The sequence below is a fragment of the Chiloscyllium plagiosum genome, unplaced genomic scaffold, assembly GCF_037043375.1.
Source record: "Chiloscyllium plagiosum isolate Xiang-an unplaced genomic scaffold, Cpla_swu_hap1 HiC_scaffold_25, whole genome shotgun sequence".
NCBI lineage: Eukaryota > Metazoa > Chordata > Chondrichthyes > Orectolobiformes > Hemiscylliidae > Chiloscyllium > Chiloscyllium plagiosum.
Window position 1 is genome coordinate 23,334,880 of NW_028270163.1, and position 24,858 is coordinate 23,359,737.

A 24,858-nucleotide genomic window follows, 5' to 3' on the forward strand; every position below is an offset into this window, starting at 1 on the left:
TGGATAATTCCTCACACCAGACTTGGCAATATGAAAATTCTGATGGCGATTGTAAAGGCAAATAAATGAAGTGTAAATAATGGAAACTTTACTGTAGTTTTGTTTGTCATCTCTCTTGAAGTTGGAATTGAATTATTGATGTGACTACTCAGCAAGTTTCATAAATTTACCTTTGACTAGATGAAGTGAAATTGGACTTGGCATTGAAATATTTGCCGTACTTGATTTGGAGGTTTTGTAGTATACATGCAAGGTTGCACTTATAAAATGATAAATCACATGCCAGTGATATTGCATCATTATGAATGAAGCCTCAATTCTATTTAATTCAAGAATATGAATGCCCTTTTCTCCTTTGTTATTAAGTTGTGTTATTTATATAGTTCTGATATCACAACAAGTAGGCCACATGTAGACCTTATGGTTTGATTACAGCAGGGTTTCAGGTGTATGCTTCACTTAATTATATAACTTCCATCCAATTTGCACCTTTCTAAAAGCTTGGGAGTTTAAAACAGGATTCACTCTCCTGCTCCGGTGTTGAATTAGTTTTCCAAAACACAACATTTTTACTTTTGTTTCTTGAATGTCAAATTATCAAGGTATCAAATTGAACATCTTGTATTTTATAAGCTCGTTGCCAGGTTTGTATGTTCTTATGTAGAATAGCATTAGTAGGTTTAAGTTTGAAGTAAAGGAGGCATCCCAAATGATGGAATCATTGTACTGTAATAGCCTGACTTTTTCTGTTTCTTCCATGCGCTACTGTTATTATCTATTTAATGCTGGTATGCATATAATTTTGTTGCTTGTTTGCACCCACAAGAAACTGTTGAACTAAGATTTGTCCTGGATTTTGTCTCATCATAATTCAAACTCAATAAAAATATCAAAGTAAATAAGGAAACTGAGAATTAAAAAGGCAGTAAATTATGTTTCTTCACTAAATTTTATGTGGGTTGTTGCAACTGTTTTTTGCTTACAGTGGCCATCTCAGCTTGTATTTAATCTAGCATCTTAGCAATTCATGGAAGGAGTACAAAGCAAAATTTGAAACTAGCCAGAGCTTGTGGCCACAGGTTTGTTTTCAAGCACACTTTAAATGAGGAAAAAGTGATGGAAACATTTAGGTGGGGAATTTCAAAGCTTTGGACATCAACAGCTAAAGGCGCAGTCATCAGTGGTGCCGCAGAGTACATTGGGGGTACTCAGCAGGCCAAAATTGGATCAATGAAGGTAACTGGAGCTTGAGATGAGAATTGAGGAGGCTTTGGCAAGATTTAAAAACAAAAATAAGAACTTCAATATTGGATGGCGATGTAGGTCAGAGAGTGTAGGGATGAGTGAACTGGATTTAGTATGGATAAAGACAAAACTGAAGGGTTTGCAAAGATTTTAAAGTAGAAAGTGGCTAGGAATGTACTGGGAATATTCAAGTCTTGGGAACAAGAGTACGGATGAGTTTTTCAGCAAAAGTGAGCTGGGATTAGGAGGATTCAAGTGGTTGAATGTAGCTGCGAGTCGTATGTCTTTATAATGACGGTGATAAATAGCCAAATTTCAAATTCTGGTCAAATATGAAAGCAAAGTTTAGAAGGATTTGATTCATTTTCTGACAGCTGACTGGAAAAGGGTTGGAGTCAATGGTTAACGAAATGTGTTTGGGGCGAGGATGAAAGGTAAGGATTTCAGCCTGCTAAATATTCAGTTGAAGGGAATGTTGGTTCACGTGGCACTTGGATGTCAGACAAATTGTTTTTGTTAATTAAGTTGAGAGAGATGGCGGTGAGCTGAGTTGGGTGCAGTCAGCATGCAAGTAAAAACTAATTCCAAAACAAAATCTTAAAGATGTGAAAAATCTGAAATAAGAATCAACAAAAGGCAGGAAAATCTCAGCACATCAGGCAGCATCTGAAATTAATCTAAACATTAATTTTCTTTCCCTTTAGCCTCCTTTTGTTCTCATTTGTGAAGACTAATGCTACATTTGAGTGATGCCTCAGTGTTTCTGCAATGAGAATAGGAGAGGCAAAAGTGAGTGCATGTGAAAAGAAGTAATTGCAAGTGATGCTCTGACTGTGTTAAACTAATGAGGATGGGACCCGGTGGGTGCAGTGCCACTAAGGTGTTTGACGGTGGGGAATGTTTGAGGAGAATGGTGTAATAATCCATAACAAAGGCCATATTGGCAAGGAAGGACTTGTAGTCACGTGTCACACAGCAGAGTGTTTTGAATACTGTGGTAGGAGCAGCAGTCAGACTGGAGGAACTCAAATATAGAGTTCCAGGAAAGACATGTCTGTGATTTGGGTGGTGCTAACAAGTTCAAGGATCTTGGAAAGAACAGGCAGATATTAAAGATGGGATGGTCTTTTTGAGGAGAAGTTTTATGATGACAGATTTAAAGAGGCTTGGGACAATCCTTGAAGAGAATGTACTTAACAATATTAGCTTGCATGAGAGTTAGCATGGAGTTAATGATCAGAGTTAATTGTGGGGGTACGGTCGCCAGAGCATCAGCATGTGGGCAAGTGAAGCATGGAGATGGTATCTTATAGCTTCTAAAAAAAATCATTCACAGCGTATTGGTGGCTGGGCCAGCATTTATTTTCCATCCCTAGTTACCGTTAAGGTGATGGAGGACTGCTGTATTGAATTGCTGTCATCCATTTGATGTGGGTAGGCCCACCATGTTGTTAGGGAGGGAGCTCAAGGTAGACAAGCAGGAGGCTGGAAGAATACAGTGAGCCAGGCAGCATTTAGGAGGTGGCAAAGTCAACGTTTCAGATGTGACCCTTCTTCAGGACTGGGCATAGGTGTAAGGGGGGCTGCAGATAAGGGGAGGCGGGGTGGTAAGGCAGGGATAGGTGAGCACAAGTAGAGGACACGACCTCTACTTGGTTGGTTGATAGACGGAAGGAAGAGTCGATCAGAGTAATGGAAGGGAAAGGCTGGGAAGGGAGGTTATTTGAAATTGGAGAACTCCATGTTGAGGGAGTTCGGGTATTTTGACCCAGTGATGCTGAAAGAACTCCGATATGTTACCAAGTCAGGACAATGAGTGGCTTGGAGAAACTTGCAGGCAGTGGTGTTCCCATGCATCTAATGGTTTTGCCATTCTAGATGGGTCATGTATGGATGGTGCTGTTTTAAGGACCCTTGGGGAAATTCTGTAGTGCATCTTGTAAATGGTGCACAGTATTGCTACTAGATATTTGTAAATGTGGTGCCTATCAACCAGCTGTTTCAACCTTGATGGTATAACAGCTTCGTGAGTGTTATTGGAGCTGCATGGAAGCGAATAGGGACCATTCCATCACACTCTTGACTTGGTCCTTGCAGATGATGATAGGCTTTGGGAGTCAAGAGTGGGACACAGGAAAAGCATAGCAGGTTAGGCAGCCCCCGAGGAACAGGAGAATCAACGTTTCGGGCAAGATTTCCTGATGAAGGACTCATGCCCGAAACGTTGATTCTCCTGCTCCTTGGATGCTGCCTGACCTGCTTGCTTTTCCAGTGCCCCACTCTCCACTCTGATCTCCAGCATCTGCAGTCCTCACTTTCTCCTAGTAGGCTTTGAGAGTCAGGGGCTGAGTTATCACAGAGCCAAGATCAGTGCTTTTGTACTTTTGCTGCCATTCTAACCACGAAGGGTGATGGAGTGAATATAGATTTTATTTACTTGTAGGTGGTGGAAAGGCCTTGGGGAGTTTGGTGAGTTACTTGCTGACTTCTGATTTGCTCTTTTAACCATGTTCAGTTAAGTTTCTGGTTAGTACTGACCCCCAGGAATATGGAAAGAACTAAAACACACCATTTATATCAGAAAAGCAGGATATTGTGGATGCTGGAAATCTGAAATAAAAACAGAAAATGCTGGACCTTCTCAGCAGTTCTTGGAGAGCAAAACAGAATTAATCTTTTGGATTAATTAACTTTTTATCAGTACGAGTGAAAGTTAGCAATGTACTGCAGCTTTCAGTTCTAATGAAAGGCAATTGACCTAGAATATTAACCATTTATTTCAGCATTGTTAACTTAGAATGGAAGCTGTTGTTCTTTGGACTCGGAATGAGAAAATTATCTTTGGGATTTAATATGCAATTACAATGAGCTGGCATTTAATCTTTAATGGTCTTGTTAAAATGGATGTATTGAGTGTAAATCACAACAACAGGCTGTATACCTGTACAAGTTATGACCTGTTTGTTTAATTATAGCTTTACGTTTTTTTAAGCTATTAAATTGGTCAAAGTAGGTTGAGGATATGCTATTTCAAATTTGATTATATTTACATTAAACTCACATTAGGAATTGAGAAAGTTGCTTGAGTGGTTCAATTTATTGCACTTGGGTGTTAGAAACTGCAAGGTTATGCAAATTGATTGCAATAAACAATACAGTAATTACAAATTCAGTCAAACTGATTTGAGATATTTGTGTAAGATGGAAGGTAGTGTGAACAAATAATGGCATTGATATGCTTCAATTTGATGAAAGTGTTGTGAAACACTTGTGCCTTTGAAAATTGATATCAAGGTTTATCTAAAAAGGTGATGGTCAAGAAAGAGATTGTAACAAAAGATTTCCCACTGCTAATCCCAATATCAAAAATGTGTGCCTTTTTTTCTCCAGAGTTAGAATGATGACATCAGTACCAAGATCTGTGATACTTCATTACACTGGTTTTTCTGTATTCCTTTATGTCCCACAGTGATGTCTGAAATTTAAATATTTTAACATCCTGTACAGATGAAGAATGATGAAACTTAATACCAAAACACTTGTCATGACTGCAAGTAATAATTCTGAATGCAGTTTCCATTGAGTCCCATTTTCTCCTTTTTTTATTGCTTGCTTTTGGGTGCATCTGGTGGTGACAACTCTGGAATAAGTAGTATCTCTAACTTTCAGGACAAGTCAGTGGAAGTATCAAAGCTGGAAATAATAACCTTAGTTTACCCCTTCTCTGTCCCCAGTTTTCAGCTCGTTCATTTTCATGAATGGTGCAATACTGCAAGGTTTAAAAAGTCAAAGCTATTGTCCTTCAGTGAAGTTGTGCTGATATTTATGTTAAATCTTTCAGTTAATGACAGTCTTTTTATGCTTTATTCTCATTTCTTTTTGTGATTTTCATAAATCTGAAGTATTTTGCAAAAAAAAATCCTTTCAGCCAATTTAATAATTTGGTATAATGCAGTGGTTTTTGAATTGGTGTAAATGCTGTTTACAGAAGTTGTATGCATGCAAATATTTAATTTAATGCAAAAGTTGTTCCTTCGTTAAGTCATTGCCAGATTGGATAACCAATTTCTAATGTTTGTAGAGATATCCCTGCACAGCATAATTCATTTGTAAATGATTTAAGAATTATGCAATATTACAGGGTATTAATCTGGTTTATGTAATGTTGTAAAGCTGGTATAATCAGAATTTTATATACATATAGTATAATGCTACTTTGTGAATGGAATCTTCATGGCAAATCACTTGCCCTTTGTCATTTTTTGACATGGCATTCAAACTATAAATTGAGCAGTTGCAGCCCCTCTAGTGAAGAAAGCTTTGCAAAAGTGAAGCTGTAACAAGTTAAAGGTGTGATTTTCACCACTGTATAATGTTCACATTAAGTTGTGATTGGCGTTACTTTGCAAGTTGGACTTTGGAAGCTGGGTTACTGGCCATCACAACTGACCTGTTAGAATGTTTTATCTTTCGTCTCTTTCTCTTTTTTTTCTCTTCTCCCCCCCCCCCCCCCCCCCCCAACTTTCTGAATTGATTTGTACTTTAGTAATCGCAAGTATTGTTTAAAATGTTGAGCAGGACACTGGGGGTTCAAGCAAAGGAGGATGTGACAAAACACAGGAGGACTTGCAAAATTAGCATATAATTAACAAATAAACTTTAATATAGAAAAAATAAGGTACTAGGTATTTTTAGGAAGAAAAGGAGGTCACATTCTCCTGGGAAAATAAGTACAGTCCCTAAAGGAGAACGTGAGCATTGGTGCAAACATACAATGCAGATACTGATGCAGGTTATTAAGGCCATTTGGGTTCCTTTCTCAATGGATAGACCTGAATAATAATGTTAAATTTGATTCAGCCTTCTCAGGCTAGATGCTTGGAGTACTGTGAGCTGTTTAGATTTCAATATTATGAAATGGAAAGAGACTGGAACAAAGATGGGGAAGATAGCCAATTCCACAATTGAGATTATATCCTCCAGTATAATTTGAAGAGGCTGGAACTGTTTTTCTCCAGACAAATGGAGGCTGAGTAATGACCTGGATAGAGGCCTTTCATGTTAGAGTTTGCAAATGTTGACGTAGAGGCGATACTGACACTCATAAGGATAACCCATGGAGTCTAATAAATCAAATGGAGAATTCAAGGGGATTTTTTCTTTTGCAGAGATTAGAATGTGGAACTTGCTGCCAGAAAGAGTCATTGAGGTGATTAGCATAAATCCATTTAAGGATAAGCTAGATAAACACACTTAAACCATGTAACTATGCAAGTAGTCCAATTAGCTAAGGATTTTGATAGTGGAGTGAGACTAGGGGTTGATGGTGAGGGGTTAGTGCAGGGATGTGTAGAGGGTGAGTAGGGTTGCATTTGATTGTAATCTCTCTTGGTGATCATTACAGTACTAGTTTAAAATTAGTTCTGAGTCATGCAGGATATGATCTGTTTCAGAATCTGCAGGGTAGTATACAGGAAACATGTTTTGGAGGTAAATCAGGAGACCTGGGATGAAAGTTCTTTTTGGAAGTGACAAATTAATTAAGGAAACCTCCCTCCTCATTCCCAAAGTGACTGAAGGGAAACAAACTTTATCTTATCCTTCTGTGCAAAAGGACCCTCTTTATATAAGATACTAAACTCAGTTTTATATTGATATTGGTAATCAAACTGTGACTTGATTGATTTTTTGTAACTTTTGAACAAGCAGACATGTTTTTATATTTTGACTCTGAGCTATTCCAATTTCATGTTGTGTATTAACTTGAACTTTCATTTTGTTTTGCATCTAAATATAGCATATACAACAGTTTGTCTTTGCTTTATTTTAAAAACTTGCAGATTCAATATTAGGTATTGGTTAACTTATTTTTCTTATTTTCAGGACATTTAGTTGCAGTGGTGTTTCTGCATAAATGGTGTTCCAAAATGCTGTTGATTTGAACCCAATTAATTGTTAGTACAATACTTCAAAGTCTCTGAATTATCTTGTGTAATTTTTCAAAAAAGTGCTGGATTCAGGCAATGTTCTTTCTTCCAAGATAACCTGATCCAATTTGAGGGTTCAATCTTAGAGTCATACAGCACAGAACCAGACTCTTCATTCCAACCAGTCCACACCAACCATAATCCCGAACTAAACTAGTCCCACGCGCATACTCCTGGCCCATATCCCACAACCTTTCCTGTTCATGTACTTATCCAAATGTCTTATAAATGTTCTAGTTATACGACATTTTCTTCATAACTCAATCTTCCATACCTGGCAATCCTGGTAATGTGCATTGGGTGAGGAAGTGGCTATTTAAGTTCAATTTTTGAATATGGAAGGAGTGCTCTTTGTTTTGATTCTGCAGATTTTTTTTTAAGCAATGTCATGTTGAGTCTTGGTTTTAGGTTTGGACTTTGGCAGAGGGATTTGAAGGGGAATATTTGGTGCTCTTCACTGTTTAGAAAAACTATTTTTTGATTGTAATATAAGGTTAATATGATATCAGAAACGTTTACTGTGACAGTTCTGAGAGCTTATCCAGTGTATAGGTTTGCCAGTTTGCCAAATTCAGGTTTGCTCCATCATCTAAGAGGAGTTAGATTAATTGTGGTCAGGACCATGGTAAAGAGCTACAGTTGGTCAACGTGCCTCTTGATTTAAGGGTGAAAATTATTCAAGTAAATTTTTTGAGTCTGACCATTATCTAGCAACTCCTGGTGGAAGTGAGTATGTGGATGAGGGCCAGGCAGATTTATAGGTGGTACTCTTATGAAGAATAAGTAGAGAATCTTAAATGTTTTCATGCATGGAAATCAGTGAAATAGCAAAGTAGATGACCTGGAAGGACATGAGTTCAAATTGTGCATTAGAGTGTCATCTTAATATTTTAGAAGGTAGTTGAATTTTGTTGCCAAATTTGAAGCCTGTGAAGTATGTTAAGTGCCAAGTTTCAGTCCAGTAAAGGTGGATATGACATTACTCTACTAAAGGCAAAGAGTGAATGTAATGACCTTATGTATTTGGTTTTAAATAAATGGCTCATGGAGTTTACTTCCAAATTTGAGATCAAAATCTTGACTATCAGTTTTTCCATCCACTGCACCGTTTGTATGCAGTTGTATCTTTAATTGCACTAGAAACTGCTATGAACTGCTATTAATAGTGATGCCTTTTTGCACTTTTGTTTAGGTCCATTTCGTCATGGATAGTGAGGATAGCCCAGAACCAGCAACTGCAGAAGAAAAAGTTGTGTATTGGAAAGAGCTGGCTTTGAAATATAAAAAAAGGTTGGTAAGAGTTTCAAGCATTAGATTTTATCTAAATATATACCTGCCATAACTGTTGCACTGTACAGGCCAGGGAAATGGTGCTGCTTAGCTGGCTTGTTTCTTTCCAAGTGTGCAATAATCAATTTGTAATGGATCTTGTTTGTGCTTTTCTGGTGATATTCATTTGTGGTTTGAAAATAATTGAACCCTCATCATGTTGTACACTTCATCGCTCACCATTAACAGTTGATGTTACTTTCTTGATTCAACATGTTTTCACACCCTTATCTGTGAATGTGCTTATTTGCATGTAAAGGTCTATTCAGATGTGTACATGACTGTCTTGTCAGTCTGAAGTATTTTGTATACCTTCATGTGTGCACATATGCTCATGCATGTTTGTATTCATATATTTGGATCAAGCCTATGATATTCCAACAGTGTCTACATCTGAGTAAGGGAAAGGAAATAACAATATGTAATGTAATTGATAGGTTTCTAATCGCCCAGTCTAAAGTCATCCATTGTTCGATCATAATTGCCAAACCATTCTATTTGTAAAAACATTAGCTTTGAGCCTCAACTGTGCAGCTTGTTGAGAAGGTACAAAACAGCAAATGTGGAGATAGTTGAAATCTAGTTGGCTGACATAAGGGATGACCTGTTTTGATCTGGAAGTGAAAACTAGAGGAAAGAGAGCTGGGAGACCCTTTGGCAGCCTGAGAGTCATCCACTGAAATAAAGAGCAGGCATCTTTTTCTGTCAATATTGTCACAGGAAAATGTCAACAAAGGTATTTAATTGTAGCATCTATGTTGAAATCGCTATCGAGTTTAATTGAAGTCTTTTGAGATTTAGGAATCTTGTGAAGTAAGTAGACAGAATTAACTGCTAAAGATTAAAGTTCAGTCTTGTCTTTACATTGGTGGTGCATGGTCATCTACTAGCAAGTTATACTAGTAGGTGTGTCACAAGCAATGACATATCAAAGATGAAAGGTAAAGTTTAGTCTATGGTTTACACATTTGATGTGTTGCCTACAAATTCAATCCAGGCCTCTGGTTATTATATATGCGGAGTTTAAATAGGGGTGAAAACACTCATTGTTGCCTTCATAATGTGCTTTGTCTGAGTTTGGTTACGTGGAGGAATGATTTTGACAGTGTCTTGAGCATATTAAAATGTGAATATAGCAAATTCAATGCTATACCTGAAGTACAGGCATTTGTTTCTCTTGCAAGCTTGAATGGGTCTTGTGAATACTTCACACTGCTTACTGGAACTGCATCACGGAGTTTGTTCTGTCTTGTGATTTTAAAACTCTAGGGAGCAAATATAATTGCTTTGATTTTCACTGAAAAGATGATTGAATCATGATTGCTAATGACTAATTTGAAAAACTATAAAGGTTGATGATAAATAAAGAAATTTAGCATACTCAATTGACTTGATGGAGCAGCCTATCCTTAGCTGTTTTTCAAAGCCATTTGTCAGTTATATGGTCATGCTTATTCAGTGGTAAATCACTTAATTGTAATTCTGTTTGCTTCCAAAGTGTATAATTGTGGAAAGTTGTTACTGAAATTCCTGTTGGTGTGGTGATTAGAAGTCTCACTTAAATCAAAATAGTCATTGAGCCTGAGATTTTCATTTCTTAAAGGTTCCGTGCGCCAATTGGTATGATGATTGGTTTCATTTTTTAAAGATTTTCAGTAGTCTCGTTGGGAGTTTAGAATAGTGGAAATGGAGGTCAAGGCAGTTGAATGTTCCTTCTGCAGAATGTGGGAGATAAGGATCACCAGTAGTGTTCCTGTTGACTGCATCTGTGGGATGTGCACCCAGCTCCAGCTCCTCAAACAGTGTTAGGGAACTGGAGCTGGATGAACTTTGGATCTTTTGGGAGGTGGAGGGGGTTATTGAGAGGAGTTGCAGGGAAGTAGTCACACCTCGGGTAAAAGAGTGTGGTAGATGGGTTATTGTCAGGGGACGGAAAGGGAGCCGGCAGACAATGCAGGGATTCCCTGTGGCTGTTCCCCTCAACAACAAGTATACTGTTTTGGATAAGCAGCGGCGCACAGGTCTCTGGCACAGTCTATCCCTTTGCTCAGAAGGGAAGGGGGAAGAGGAACAGAGCATTAGTCATTGGGGACTCCATAGTTAGAGGGACAGATGTGAGTCTCTCTCACTTCCCACAGGACCTCCTGTTTGGTGTGACCTCCCAGGTGGTAGGGTTCATGATGTCTTTGATCATGTTTTTTGGGATCCTTGTGGGGGAGGGGGAGCAGCCCCATGTCCTGGTCCTCATAGACACCAATGACATGGGTAGGAAGAGAAATGGGGATATAAAGCAGCAATTCAGGGAGCTATGGTGGAAGCTTAGAGCTAGAATAAACAGTTGTTATCTCTGGTTTGTTCCCCATGCCACATGCTAGGAAAGCAAAGAACAGAGAGAGAAGGGTTGAAGACATGGCTACAGGGATGATGTAGGAGGGAGGGTTTTGGGTTCCTGGATAATTAGGGCTCTTTCTGGGTTAGGTGGGACCTCTACAAACAGGTTGGTCTTCACCTGAGCCAGAGGGGTACCAATATCCTGGGGTGGAAATTGGCTAATGCTCTTCAGGTGGGTTTAAACTAATTCAGCAGGGGGATGGGAACCGAAATTGTAGTTTGAGTATTTGGGAGGATGAGAATAATGGTCAGAAGTAAGATTTCAAGTTTGTAAGAAGGTTGGTTTGAAGTGTGTTTACTTCAATGCCAGGATCATCTGGAATAAGGTATATGAACATGCAGCATGGATTGGTACCTGGGATTTTAATGTTGTGGCCATTTCAGAGGTATGGGTAGTACAGAGACAAGAATGGTTATTGCAGGTTCCAGGATTTAGATATTTCAATAAGAACAGAGAAAATGGTAAGAGGGGATGGTGTCGCACTTAGTCAAGGACAGTATTCCGTTTGCAGAAAGAATGTTTGGGGACTCCTCTACTGAGGTAGTATGGGCTGAGATTTGAAACCGCAAAGGAGAGGTTACCTTGTTGGGAGGTTGCTATAGGCTTTCAAATAGTTCTAGAGATGTAGAGGAATGTGATCCTTGATAGGAGTGAGAGTGACAGGGTAGTTGTTATGGGGGGTCTTTAACTTTCCAAATATTGACTGGGAATACTATAGTTCAAGTACTTTTAGATGGGTCAGTTTTTGTGCAATGTGTGCAGGAGGGTTTCCTGACACAGTAGGTAGACAGACCAACAGGAGTGAGGCTACATTAAATTTGGTACTCGGTAATGAATCCAGCCAGGTGTTAGATTTGGGGGTAGGTGAGCACTTTGCTGATTGTGATTACAATTCGATTATGTTTACTTTAGTGATGGAAAAAGCAAGGTGTATACTCCAGGGTAAGATTTATAGCTGGGGGAGAGGCAATTATGATGTGATTAGGTAAGATTTAGGATGCATTGGATGGGGAAGGAAACTGCAAGGGATGGGCACAATTGAAATGTGGAGCTTATTCAAGGACCAGCTACTGCAGGTCCTTGAATAGTATGTACCAGGCAGGCAGGGAAGAAGTTGTTGAGCGTGAAAGCTATAGTTTACAAAGAAAGTTTAATCCCTTGTCAAGAGGAAGAAGGAGGTTTATGTTAGGATGAGATGTGATGGCTCAGTTAGGGTACTTGAGAGTTACAAGTTAGTCAGGAAAGACCTAAAGAGAGCGCTAAGTAGAGCAAGTAGGTGACCTGAAGTCATTGGCAGATAGGATCAAGGGAAACTCTAAGGCTTTCTACAGCTACATCAGGAATAAAAGAATGACTAGAGTGAGATTAGGGCCAATCAAGCATAGTAGTGGGAATTTATTGGTGCGTGGAGTCAGGAGATGGGGGAAGCGCGAAATGAATATTTTCATCAATGTGGTCGAAGAGAATACTGAGGTACAGGCTACTAGACGAGATGGGATTGAAGTGCATAGGAGGAGGTGTTAATTCTGGAAAGTGTAAAAGTAGAAGTCCCCTGGGTCGGATGGGATTTATCCTAGGATTCTCTGGGAAATCAGGAAGGAGATTGCTAAGCCTTTGGCTTTGATCTTTTATGTTGTCATTGTCTACAGGAATAGCCTCGAAGACTAGAGGATAGCAAATGTTGCTCCCTTACTCAAAGAGTAGAGACAACCCTGGAAATTATTAGATGTGAACACCTTACTTCGATTGTGGGTAAAGTGTTGGAAAGGGTTATAAGAGATGAATAAGTTGATTAGGGATAGTTAACACTGTTTTGTGAAGCGTAGGTTGTGTCTCTCAAACCTTTATTGAATTCTTTGAGAAGGTGACCAAACAGGTGGATGAGGGTAAAGCGGTTGAGTATATAGATTCCAGTAAGGTGTTTGATAAAGTTCTCCATGATAGCCGATAGCCTATTGCCTAAAATACAGAGGCATGGGATTGAGGGTGATTTAATGGTTGGGATCAGAAATTGGCTAGCTGAAAGAAGACAGTGGTGGTTGATGAACATTATTCATCCTGCAGTTCAGTTACTAGTGGAGTACTGCAAGCACCTGTTTTGAGTCCACTGTTGGTCATTTATATAAATGACCTAGATGAGGGCATAGAAGGATGGGTTAGTAAATTTATGGATGACACTAAGGTTGGTAGAATTGTGGATAGTGACAAAGGATGTTGTAGTTTACACAGCGACGTAGATAAACTGCAGAGCTGGACTGAGAGGTGGCAAATGGAGTTTAATGTGGATAAGTGTGAGGTGATTCACTTTGGACGGAGTAACAGGAATGCTGAATACTTGGTTAATGGTAAGATTCTTGTGTAGATGAGCAGAGAGCTCTTTGGTGTCCATTTACACAGATTCCTGAATGTTGCCACCCAAGGTTGATAGGGTTGTTAAGGTGTACAGTGTTAGCTTTTACTAGTAGAGGGATTGAGTTTCAGAACCATGAGATCATGATGCAGCTGTACAAAACTCTGCGGCCACATTTGGAGTATTGTGTACAGTTCTCGTCACCACATTATAGGAAGGATGTGGAAGCTTTGGAAAGGGTTCAGAGGAGATTTCCTAGGATGTTGCCTGGTATGGAGAGAAGGTCTTATGAGGGAAGGCTGAGGGACTTGAGGCTGTTTTTCGTTAGAGAGAAGGTTGAGAGACGACTTAATTGAGACACTAAGATAATCAGAGGGTTAGGGTGCACAGTGAGAGCTTTTTCCCTCGGGTAATAATGGCTAGCAAGAGGGGACATAGCTTTAAATTGAGGGGTGATAGATATACGACAGATGTCAGAGGTAGTTTCTTTACTCAGTGGGTAGTAGGGACATGGAATGCATAGCCTGCAACAGTAGTAGACTCGCCAACTTTAAGGGGATTTAAATGGTCATTGGATAGGCATATGGACAAGAATGGAATAGTGTAGGTTAGATGGGCTTCAGATTGATTCCACAGTTCAGTGCAACATCGAGAGCCGATGGGCCTGTACTGCACTGTAATGTTCTATTTTTCAATTTGATTACTTGGTGTCTGAAATCCAATTTGTTGTTGTTCATCTGATTTGATAGCAATTTTGGGATGAAAGGGGAAAGTAAAACGTTATGTAATATTGAGTATCATACTATGAAATTTAAACAAAGGTTTCTGTACACCAGAGCTGCTTTAACTTTTTTGCTGTTTCCCACTTTTAAGAAATTCCCAATTTAATGTAATTTGTATGTCATCTTGAGTTTGCAGTTAAGTGGATTCTGTTACATTGAAAAACTAGCAATTCAAAAAACAAAGAGTTTTATAGGTTGACATGTTTTGAGTATGTCTACAAGATAATGCAAAAATAACCTTCTTCCCATTCCAGGCAACATCCTAGTAAATCCCCTCTAAACTCTCTCCAAAGCTTCCACATCCTTCCTATAATGTGGTGACCAGAACCGTATGCAATACTTGATTTGAACTGTTGGTCTAATATGGTCTCTGTTAGTGTTTATTTTATCTGTCAACTAGACACCAAGCTACAGTGTTCAGCATAATATTTACTGGTGGAATTAATTTTTGATTCTATTTTTGGAAAGATTTTTATTTGTCTGCTAGTGTGTGGATTATTGTGATCAAATCATGCAGTTTGAATAGAAGTGATATCAGATTTTGTTTGGCTGCACATCACATGGAAGTACTATATTTTGTCAGTATTGAAGTAAAGTGCATTGAGGGGAAAAATGTTCAAAATTCTGTTGGCCTTTCTGCTGACAAAACTGATACAGAAATTAATGTGACTTGATTCAGAGTGTATTTTTAGATTAGTGCCAGAAGCTCTGTTTCTGCCATGTATAGTTAATTTATTCTTGTTTGTTTAGCTTTGCCTCCCATCTTCGACACTGCACAGTTTTTGTTGACCCCCCTCACCCCCACCTTAAAAAAAAAAGTGCAGTTAGGCCATCTTCTCACTAGCATCAGAATTGATGTCAAGCTAATGTTATGTTGTGTGAGACCCAGCTAATGTCTAAAATCTGAAGCTAGGACTGCTGAAATATAAAGTTGCTGCACTTGATAAGAGCCCCCCTGCCTCGCAGCCTTCTCTGCACCAAGGTAAATAAACCCAGCCTATCCAATCTGTCCTCATGATGGAAACATTCATCCCAGACAATATCCTGATGAATCTCCTCCATGCATGGTATTCCTTCTGTGGACTAAGAATCTTTTATAAAGTTATAATAACACTTCCTTGCTCCTATATACTATGCCTCTGGTAATGAAGCCACGCATCGTGTATACCACATTTTGATTATCCTTCCCTTGTTAGACCACCCAAAATGCATCCCCTTAATTTTTTTCTTATTAGGATTAAATTCCATCTGCCATTGCCATGTCAAACTTACTAGCTGATCAATATCAGACTGTAGCCTGAGACCATCCTCCTCATTGTCAACACCACCAATTTTTGTCATCTACAAACTTAACTAATTATACCTTCTACATTCACATCCAAATTGTTAATACACAACAGAAAGCAAGGGTCCCAGCACCCAATGCCTGTGGTACCCTGCTAGTCACAGACTTCCATTTACAAAAAAACAACCATCCACCGTCCCCTCAATCTTCTTATTTGCAGGGCATTTAGATCTGGTTTGCCAAGTTACCTGGAATCCCATGGGTTCTTACCTTTTGGACCAGCTGACTATGTGGAACCTTGTCAAAGGCATTACTGAAGTCCATGTGAAGTCCATGTAAACCCCATGAACTGCAATCTTCAACATAGTTAGTCACCTTTTCAAAAAAAACTTAGTTTAATTAGTCGGACAGGGTCTCCCTCTAACAGATTTGTGCTGTCCATGAAAAATCCTTCCCTTTCCAAGTATTGGTTAATCCTATCCTTCAGAAATATTGCCAACCATTTCCCATCATTGATGTCAGACTAACTGGTCTTTTAATTACCTGCCTTATCCTGCTGCCCTCCTTGAACAAATGAACCACATTAGCAATCCTCCAGTCATCTGGCACTTCATTTGTGGCCAGTGCAATAGTAAATATATCCACCTAGCCTCCAGCAACTTGCTCCCATAGCAGTGTGGAATATATTTCATCAGGCACTGGGGATTTATGCACTGGTTGCCTACTAAAACATCTAATATCTCCTTCTTATTAATCTTAACATGCTCAAGAACCTCATCATCCCAACTGAAATCCTCAACGACAACTTATTTTCTTCTTTGTGAATACAGATAAGTGTTCATTTAAGACCTCACCCATGTTCACTGGCGCAGGCACAATTGCCTTTTCTTCTCTAATAGGTCCCACTATTTCCCTGGTAATCCTCTTAGTCTTAATGTACTTCTAAAACACCTTGAGTTTTTTTTTCTTCATTCCATCTGCCAAAGGTATTTTGTGCCCCCTCTTTTTTCCCTTCCAATTTCCTTTTCAAGCAACCTTTGGCATTCTATACTTTTGAAGGGTCTCCTCTATTTTTAATGCACTGTACCTGACTTATGCTTCCTCTTTTTTTTAATCAACCTCTCTAACTCTAGACATCCAGCATTCCTGGACTTGCTGCCCTTATCCTTCTCTCAGAGGAGCACGCCAGCCCTGAACTATAACTATGCTATCTTTAAAAGACTCCCTTTTTCCAAATGTTGACTTACCACGTACCTGCTCCCAGTCTGTTTTCTAGATCCTGTCTAATGATATTGAAATTGGCTGTCCCCAATTAAGATACTTCACATCTGCACTATTCTTACTCCTTTCTATAACTACTTTGTAACTTAGAATTAATAGTTACTATCCCCAAAATGCTTGCCCACTGAAACTTCAGCCACCTGACTAGCTTCATTACCTAGGATTAGGTTGAGCCCTCTGCCCGTCGCTAGTCTGACTATCTAAGTACCAGCACAAAAAGCTCTCCAGAATGCATTTCAAAAATTCCACATTGTCTAATCCTTTCAGAATAGGATGATTCCAGCTAATGTCAGTCAAGTTGAAGTGCCTTATATCCCTATTTCTTCCTCTTTGGGAGGCATGTAGTACAATCCTAACAAGGTAATCACCCTCTTTTTTATTATTATTATTAATTCTAAACTCTGCCTGATTTGAAGTTCCTTCAGGGATGCTTCCCCCTTCCTTACTGTAGTGATGCTTTCCTTAGTTTTCTGTCTCTTTACTGTTCACTTTTAATTATTTTACTGAAATTTCTAAATTTGCATGTGTCAAATTTATTTGTTTCCTATTTATTTTGTCCAAGTCACTGAGCGGGATGTATTCTTGTGACTTTAGATTTAATACAGCCACATGAGCTATGTGATAGACATAATTTGTACAGTCATCTGTTAACATTTTGTTTAACTGTCCTCTAGCTAATGCAGTGCAATTCATTTTGGTGCTAGTGATGCAAGAGCTTTTTTCCCCATTTCTACTGTATACAATGAGCTGTTGTCTGCTGCAAATCTCAAACTGTGCTCGGAGTATAACTGTGTAGCCCACAATAAAAAATGTGGTTCTGAATTCCTGGTTTAACATGTAGAACATTACAGAATAATTATTGGATGTCTATTTTGATTGCAGCTTTTGCAAGGAGGTTTTAAAAGCTAATGGTTTACTCCAGTGTAAAGTATGTAGTATTGAGAGAGGAAATTATAATATTTAATTTTAATTTGTTTACTTGTAAATATGAGTCTGCCAAATGTTAATACAACAATGAGGATAGCCTAGGATATCACATTTCAGTGGCTGCTATTTACTACCTGTGATTTGTCACACTGTCTAAAGTTTGAAAGAACAGAAATTTTCTCGTGAATATTAGGAAAACTACAACAAAATCATGCCTTGGTTGCTGCTTTTGTCACTGGCAATTATCTGAAGTGAACAAAGTCTATGCAAAACCTTGATGCTCTTTGGCATCTAGATGTCCTTTGACCCCACTTCCACTTTGCCAAGACTGTCTGCTTCAATGCCTCAGCTCGACTGCTAAAACCTTCATTCGTGTCATTGATACCTCTCGATTAAACTATTTTGATCATTCCCTAGCCTTACATCTTTCACTCTTCATAGACATAATATCAAGATTGTCAACTGTGCTTTGATCTCTGTCCCCTTTCCTCGCTTTGTCTCCTCCCTCCCTCTTCCTTCTCTTTGTCCTCGTCCTTGTCGTCCCAACCACCACATACCCAGTTCTGATCTCTCACATCCTGGCTTGTAATTGCCACAGATATAGCAGCCAATCTTTGGTTCTGACCTTCAGTGTTCCCTCCTTTAAATCTTTCTGCCATAGTTAGTTGTTCATTCTACCCTGTTTAGTTACTTAAATGGCTTTGACCAAGCCTTGTGTCATCTGTTCTGGTAACTCCTGTAGCTTACTGTCAAAATGATATTCATTTGTATTGCTCTAGTTAAGTGCTTTGGGATATTTTATGTTAAAATGTATAAATGCAAACTTGTGTTATTACAGTTTTGAACCTAGTTTGCATTTTTTTTGTTACATTTGAGTAGTCACTATTTTTCTCTCAGTATATACATAGGATGGACATTAGAGTGTCAATGAAGAGTACTGGTCAGAATTAATTTTTTGAGTATGTCATTGGGATTCTACTGGATAGGTGTGCCATTCATAGGTAGATGCTATTTTTTTCCCTGATGTGTAATGTTTTCCAATCAGTTTCTTGATTGTGTCATCAAGAGGATATAACATGTCGGTGTTCATCAATAAGTAGCTGAAGGCTTTTGAACCATTCATTGCCAGGATACTGAGTTCACCCCGCTACCACCACCACCACTCTTTTGAGACAATTGGTGTATTGCCTTTCTTGTATTAAAAGCTGTAATAGTATGGATGGTGAATGCTTGTCAGATGTTTGAAGATGGGAAGGATGATTCAGTGTATACCAAAGTAATCTGAAGCTATGGTAGAAAGGTGAAAGCTAGGGCAAAAGCTACCTCTGCTTTAATCTGACAGGTTTGGGCGGCACAGTGGTTCATTAGCACTGCTGCCTCACAGCACCAGGGACTCTGGTTCGATTCCAGCCTCTGGCAACTGTCTGTGTGGAGTTTGCACATTCCCCCGGTGTCTGCATGGGTTTCCTCCAGGTGCTGCAGTTTCTTCCCACTGTCCAAAGATGTGCAGGTTAGGTGAATTGGCCATGCTAAATTGGCTGTAGTGTTCAGGGATGTGTAGGTTAGGTGCATTAGTCAGGGGTAAATGTAGAGTAATAGGGTAGGGAAATGGGTCTTCAGAGGGCCAGTTCCCATACTGTACAGATTCCAGGAAATTAACTTATGTGACTGGCTTGCACTGTTCTCAATTCCTGTTGTAAAACCAGGTGGTATTGGATTACTAGGAATTACCAGAAAGCTCTGTTGCATGACTCTAAACCTCTGTTTCAGGATATAAGACCATAAAACATAGGAGTGGAAGTAAGGCCATTTGGCCCATCAAGTCCACTCCGTCATTCAATCATGGCTGATGGTATTTCAAAGCCACTTACTCGCACTCTCCCCATATCCCTTCATTTCTTGCGAGATTAAGAATTTATCAATCTCTGCCTTGAAGGTATTTAATGTCCCGGCCTCCACTGTGCTCCATGGTAATTCCACAGGCCCACCACTCGCTCTGGCTGAAGAAATGTCTCCTCATTTCTGTTCTAAACTGACCCCCTCTAATTGTAAGGCTGTGTCCAAGAGTCCTAGTATCCCTCCCAGCGTCCACTCTTTTTATAAGCCATACATTATCTTTAAGTTTCTATTAGATCTCCCCTCAATCTTCTAAGCTCTAATGAATGTAATCCCAGGATCCTCAGCCATTCATCGTATGTTAAATATTGCTTCTGGGTCACTTAACTGATATTTCAGCTACCTTCTTCGTGCTATCTGCACTGTTAGACTACACTGACATTTGATATGTTTACAATGGAGAAGATGGAAATAATGTAATTAAGAGTCCATGTTGGCTTTCAGGATCATGAGAACTAAGTATAAATTAAGCTGTAGCTCTGGTGTGGAATAAGCTAGCTAGAGGATCAGAAAATCATCTTTGGTTCAATGATTTGTAACTACAGTAATTTTGGGAATATAGAAACAAAAGAACAGGACTGGCCATCTAAATGTTCAAGCCTGATGCACCATTAGGTGCACTCTGACAACATATACTTGCCTTTGTCCCATGTCCCTCATTATGCTCACTAACCATAAACTATCAATCTTCATTTTAAAATTAGCAATTTATTTAGCCTAAGTTGCTGCTTGAGGAAGATTGTTCCAAATCTTGACCACTTTTTGCGAAGAAACTTTTTCTAATTTCACTTCTAGGGGTCTAGTTATTCTTTTGTTGTGCAAATCTTGCAGGCTTTTTTCAGTCTTTCCATCGTTTTGCAATGGTCTAAGTAGAAAAGGCAGCTTCCAAAGATTACTTCAATTTGTACAGAGACATTTATTGAGCATCACCAACCTTGCCCAGTTCACCATATATGCGATGTTGTCTGACCAGGACTATGTATAGCTGTAAGATCTCCATGTCATTTCTTGCACCTGACATGACATGGTTTATGTACATGGTTTAGGTACCTCTATCTGCAAGCCTTTGGTGATGTCATTTCCTGTTCTTTGTCTCAAATAGTGGTAAAATGGGATCCAAGTCAATGTGTTTATAGATAAGAGTTCCAGTTGGAATGCTATGCTTCTGGGAATTCTCGTGCTTGTCTGTTTGGCTTGTCCTAGAATGGATGTGTTGTCCCGGTCAAAGTGGTGTCCTTCCGTTTATATCTAAGGACACTAGTGAGACTGGTTCATGACTTTTTGTGGCTAGTTGATGTTCATGCATCCTGGTGGCTAGTTTTGTGTCCGTTTGTCCATTGTAGTGTTTATTACAGTTCTTCCATGGTATTTTATAAATGACATTAGTTGTGCTTGTTTTCTGTATGGGGTCTTTCAAGTTCATTAGCTGCTGTTTTAGTGTGCTGGTGGCTTCATGGACTGAATGATGCCAAAAGGTCTGAGTAGTGTGCCAGTCTTTTCCAAGACTCCTTTGATGTCGGGGAGTGTGGCAAGGGTTTCTGCACGTGTTTTGTCTGCTTGTTGGGATTTGTTGCTGAGAAATCGGTGAACTATGTTCTTTGGTTACCTGTTTTTTTTTGACTACATTATAGGTGATTTTCCTCTGCTCTTTGTAATTCTGCTATGCTGCAGTGTGTGGTGGCTCATTGAAATAATGTTCTAATGCAGCTTCATTTGTGGGTTTTGGGATGATTGCTTCTGTAGTTCAGTATTTGGTCAGTATGTGTTGTTCTCCTGTAGACGCTGGTTTGAAGTTCCCCATTGGCTGTTTGTTTTACTGCAACGTCGAGGAATGGCAGTTTGTTTTCCTTCTTTTCAGTGAATTTTATGCCAGTAATGGTATTATTAATGGTCTTGAAGGTTTCCTCTAATTTGTTTTGTTTAGTGATGACAAAGGTGTCATCCACGTAGCGGACCCAAAGTTTGGGTTGGGTGTTTGGCAGAGTTGTTTGTTTGAATCTCTGCATTACTGCCTCTAAGAACCCCGATATCGGAGATCCCATGGGTGTTACATTGGTTTGTGTGTAGGTTTTGTTGTTGAAGGTGAAGTGGGTGGCAAGGCATAGTATAGTCAAGCTAATGGACCTGTCCTTGCTGATGAAGTTGTGGTGTTTGGTGTATGTATCTTTTGGTTCTTATAGTGTAGTCAGTGCTTCCTTGGCCAGGTTGATGTTGATGGATGTGAACAGGGCTGTTACTTTAAAGGGGACCATTATTGCATCCTCTTCTATCTTAGTGTCTTTGGTCTTCAGGAATTCTTGGGTGGAGTGGATGGAATAGTGTAAGTCTTCTAAGTGTTTTAGTCTTTTGTGTAGCTCCTTGACCAATCTGTAAGTTGGTGTTCCATGGGTCTGAGGGGGGTGGGGGGGGATCCTTGTGAATTTTGAGTAATCCGTAGAAGCCTGGTGTGTTGGATCTGTCTCCTTGCATTTTTTTTGGAAGTCTACCTTTATTTATTTCTCCAGATTTCTGAAGTTTTTTTGAGTAGGGCTGTGATTCGGTTCTCTAGTTGTGGGGTCTGGTCTATTGACACTTGTTGGTAAGTGTTGATATGTGCAATTAGTGTGTTTGCTTTCTCAATGTAGTCTCTTTGATTTGAAATGACTGTCAAGCATCCTTTGCCTGCACGTAGGATAGCAATGTTTTTATCTTTTTTTTTTGTCTTTCTAGCGCTTTCCTTTCTTGTGCATTGAGTGTATTTCCTTGCTTTTTCCTGCTTAATGTTGCTGCGACTGTCTGTCTGGTGGCTTGCTGGGTTTCCTCTGAGTTGGTTGTTTTTTAGTGTTGTTTCTAATGCTGCTAAGAAATCATCTTGTCCGCGTCCCGAAAGTTGTAATTTAATCCTCTTACTCAGACGGCTTTTTCAGTGTCTGTTAAGGGTCAGTCGGATAAGTTTTTTTTTTATCCATGCTTCTGTGGTGTTGTTTTGAGTAAGTTTGTCTAGTTTTTTTTTTCTGCAGGTCTAGTTTTTTCACTTTGTGTTTGTCGCTGCCTAATGTCTATGACTTGTTGTTTTGTGTCTGTCCATTCATGGTCTGTTGCATTAGTGAGTAAGGTTTTTTGACATGAAATTTCCCAGTTGTATTTACGAAGTCTGAGCATCATTTAATAATTTCTCTAAGCATTCTGTGGCTGTTTTGCTCTGCTATTCTTTTGGCTATTGGGGTGTGAAGGGGAGGTTTGTATTTAAGACACCAAGATGGAAGAAGATGAAATACTGGTGTCCTTTTGATGTAACATCCCTGTTCACATCCATCAGCATCAACCTGGCCAAGGAAACACTGACTACGTTGTTAGAAGAGCCAAAGATATATACACCAAACACCACCAACTTCATCAGCAAGGGGACTTATGCCTTACCACCCACTTCACCTTCAACAAAACCTACAGACGAACCAACGGAACATCCATGGGATCTCTGATATCAGGGTTCTTAGCAGAGGCAGTAGTGCAGCGACTCTGACAAATAGCTTTGCCCAACCCAAATTTTGGGTCCGCTATGTGGATGACACCTTTGTCATCACTAAACGCAACAAGTTAGAGGAAATCTTCAAGACCATCAATAATACCATTACTGGCATAAAATTCACTAAAGAGGAGGAAAACAACAACAAATTGCCATTCCTAAATGTCGCAGTAGAGCAAATAGCCAATGGGGAACTCAAACCAGCGTCTACAGGAAAACAACATATACTGAGCAAATATTGAACTACAGAAGCAATCATCCCAACACCCACAAATGAAGCTGCATCAGAGTATTATTTCAATGAGCCACCACACACTGCAGCAGAGTAACTACGGAGAGCAGAGGAAAATCACCTATACAGTGTATCCAAAAAGAATGGTTACCCAATGAACACAGTCTGCCGATTTCTCAGCAACAGACCCCAACAAGCATACAAAACACCTCCAGAAACCCTAGCCATTCTCCCCTACGTCAAAGACATCTCAGAAATGACTGCCTCTTGGCATCAACACACTAAAACAGCAGCTAATAAACTTGAAGGCCCCATACAGAAAACAAGCACAACTAATGTCATTTTACAAAATACCTTGCAAGCAATGTAACAAACACTACACTGGATAAACAGGCACAAATCTAACCACCAGGATACATCAATATCAACTAGCCACAAAACGACATGACCCACCCTCATTAGTATCCTTGCATACGGATGAGGAAGGACACCACTTCAACTGGGACAACGCATCCATCCTAGGACGAGCCAAACAGAGACATGCATGAGAAGTCCTAGGAGCATGGCATTCTAACCGGAACTATCAACAAAAACATTGACTTGGATCCCCATTACCACTCCCTGAGAAAAAGAACAAGAAATGATGTCACCACAGGAAATGACATCACCAACACAAGGAAACCTAAACACATAAATGGAAAGCGGGTCATGCCACCAGTGCTTTATCCGGAGGCTCACTGATGTTAGCTAGTATGGTGACAAAATGTCTGAAAATGAACCTTCCAGCTCTGTGAGCAAACCTATACCCAGAACCTCAACCTGAGCTACAAATCTTCTCAACTCACTGTAATCAATTTAAACTCATAGAATTTGCTGCAAAACAACACTCCCGTGAATTTGTACTTCATAAGCATTAGAAATTGTAATTCCCTCTCATTTATCTTCCACTCCGTATCTGCAAGGAGGTTTTGAAAATAAAAACTTGTAAAGATATTTTGGGAGTTGCTGTCAATTGCCGTTGAGATGATGGTGAACTGCAGCTTTGGTGTGTGCACTCGGCTCTCAGAATTTCACGGTTTCAACCCATGTACAGTGAGGGAACAACAATATAGTTCCAAGTCAGGATGGCATGTGAATTGGAGATAAACTTGTAGATGTTGGTCCTTTCATATGTCTGTTACCCTTGTCTGTCTGAGCATAGATGTTAGTTTGAAGGAACCTTGTCAAATTGCTGCACTGCATCCTGCATAGGGACAGCTAAACTTTTATCTTTGCTGACATGACTTGGACAGAGTCTGGGAATTGTACCTAAAATGACGGCTTTATGACTTGATCAGCACCAGAGTGGGGGTTTCTGCAGGTACCATCAGAAATTTATTTATCCAGTCTGCTACTTTTGTGCATTCTTTTTAGTCTTTCCATTTTTAACAGTAAATTATTTTGTGATCTCTTTCAACTTCTTGTTTAGCTTTCTGGAAACACGTGAAGAACTGGAAGAATTCCAGGAGGGAAGCAGGGAGCTTGAGGCTGAATTGGAAGCACAGTTGGAACAGGCAGAGCACAGAAATAGAGACTTAGTATCTGACAACCAAAGACTAAAACTGGATTTGGAATTATTAAAGGTAAGATTACTGTAAAGCTGATTTT

At 39.4% G+C, this 24,858-nt stretch overlaps 1 protein-coding gene across 5 annotated transcripts in view; it reads left to right on the plus strand.

Moving 5' to 3' along the window:
- The window catches only part of ndel1b (nudE neurodevelopment protein 1-like 1b), a 51,685-nt gene that overhangs the window by 2,041 nt on the left and 24,786 nt on the right, over positions 1-24,858 (plus strand). For all 5 annotated transcript variants that reach the window (XM_088000495.1, XM_088000499.1, XM_088000498.1 and 2 more), the window contains exons 2-3: positions 8,425-8,522; positions 24,680-24,833. In XM_088000495.1, the coding sequence (XP_087856621.1) occupies positions 8,437-8,522; positions 24,680-24,833 (240 nt within the window). In that variant the 5' untranslated portion in view covers positions 8,425-8,436. The remainder of the gene's footprint in view (positions 1-8,424; positions 8,523-24,679; positions 24,834-24,858) is intronic.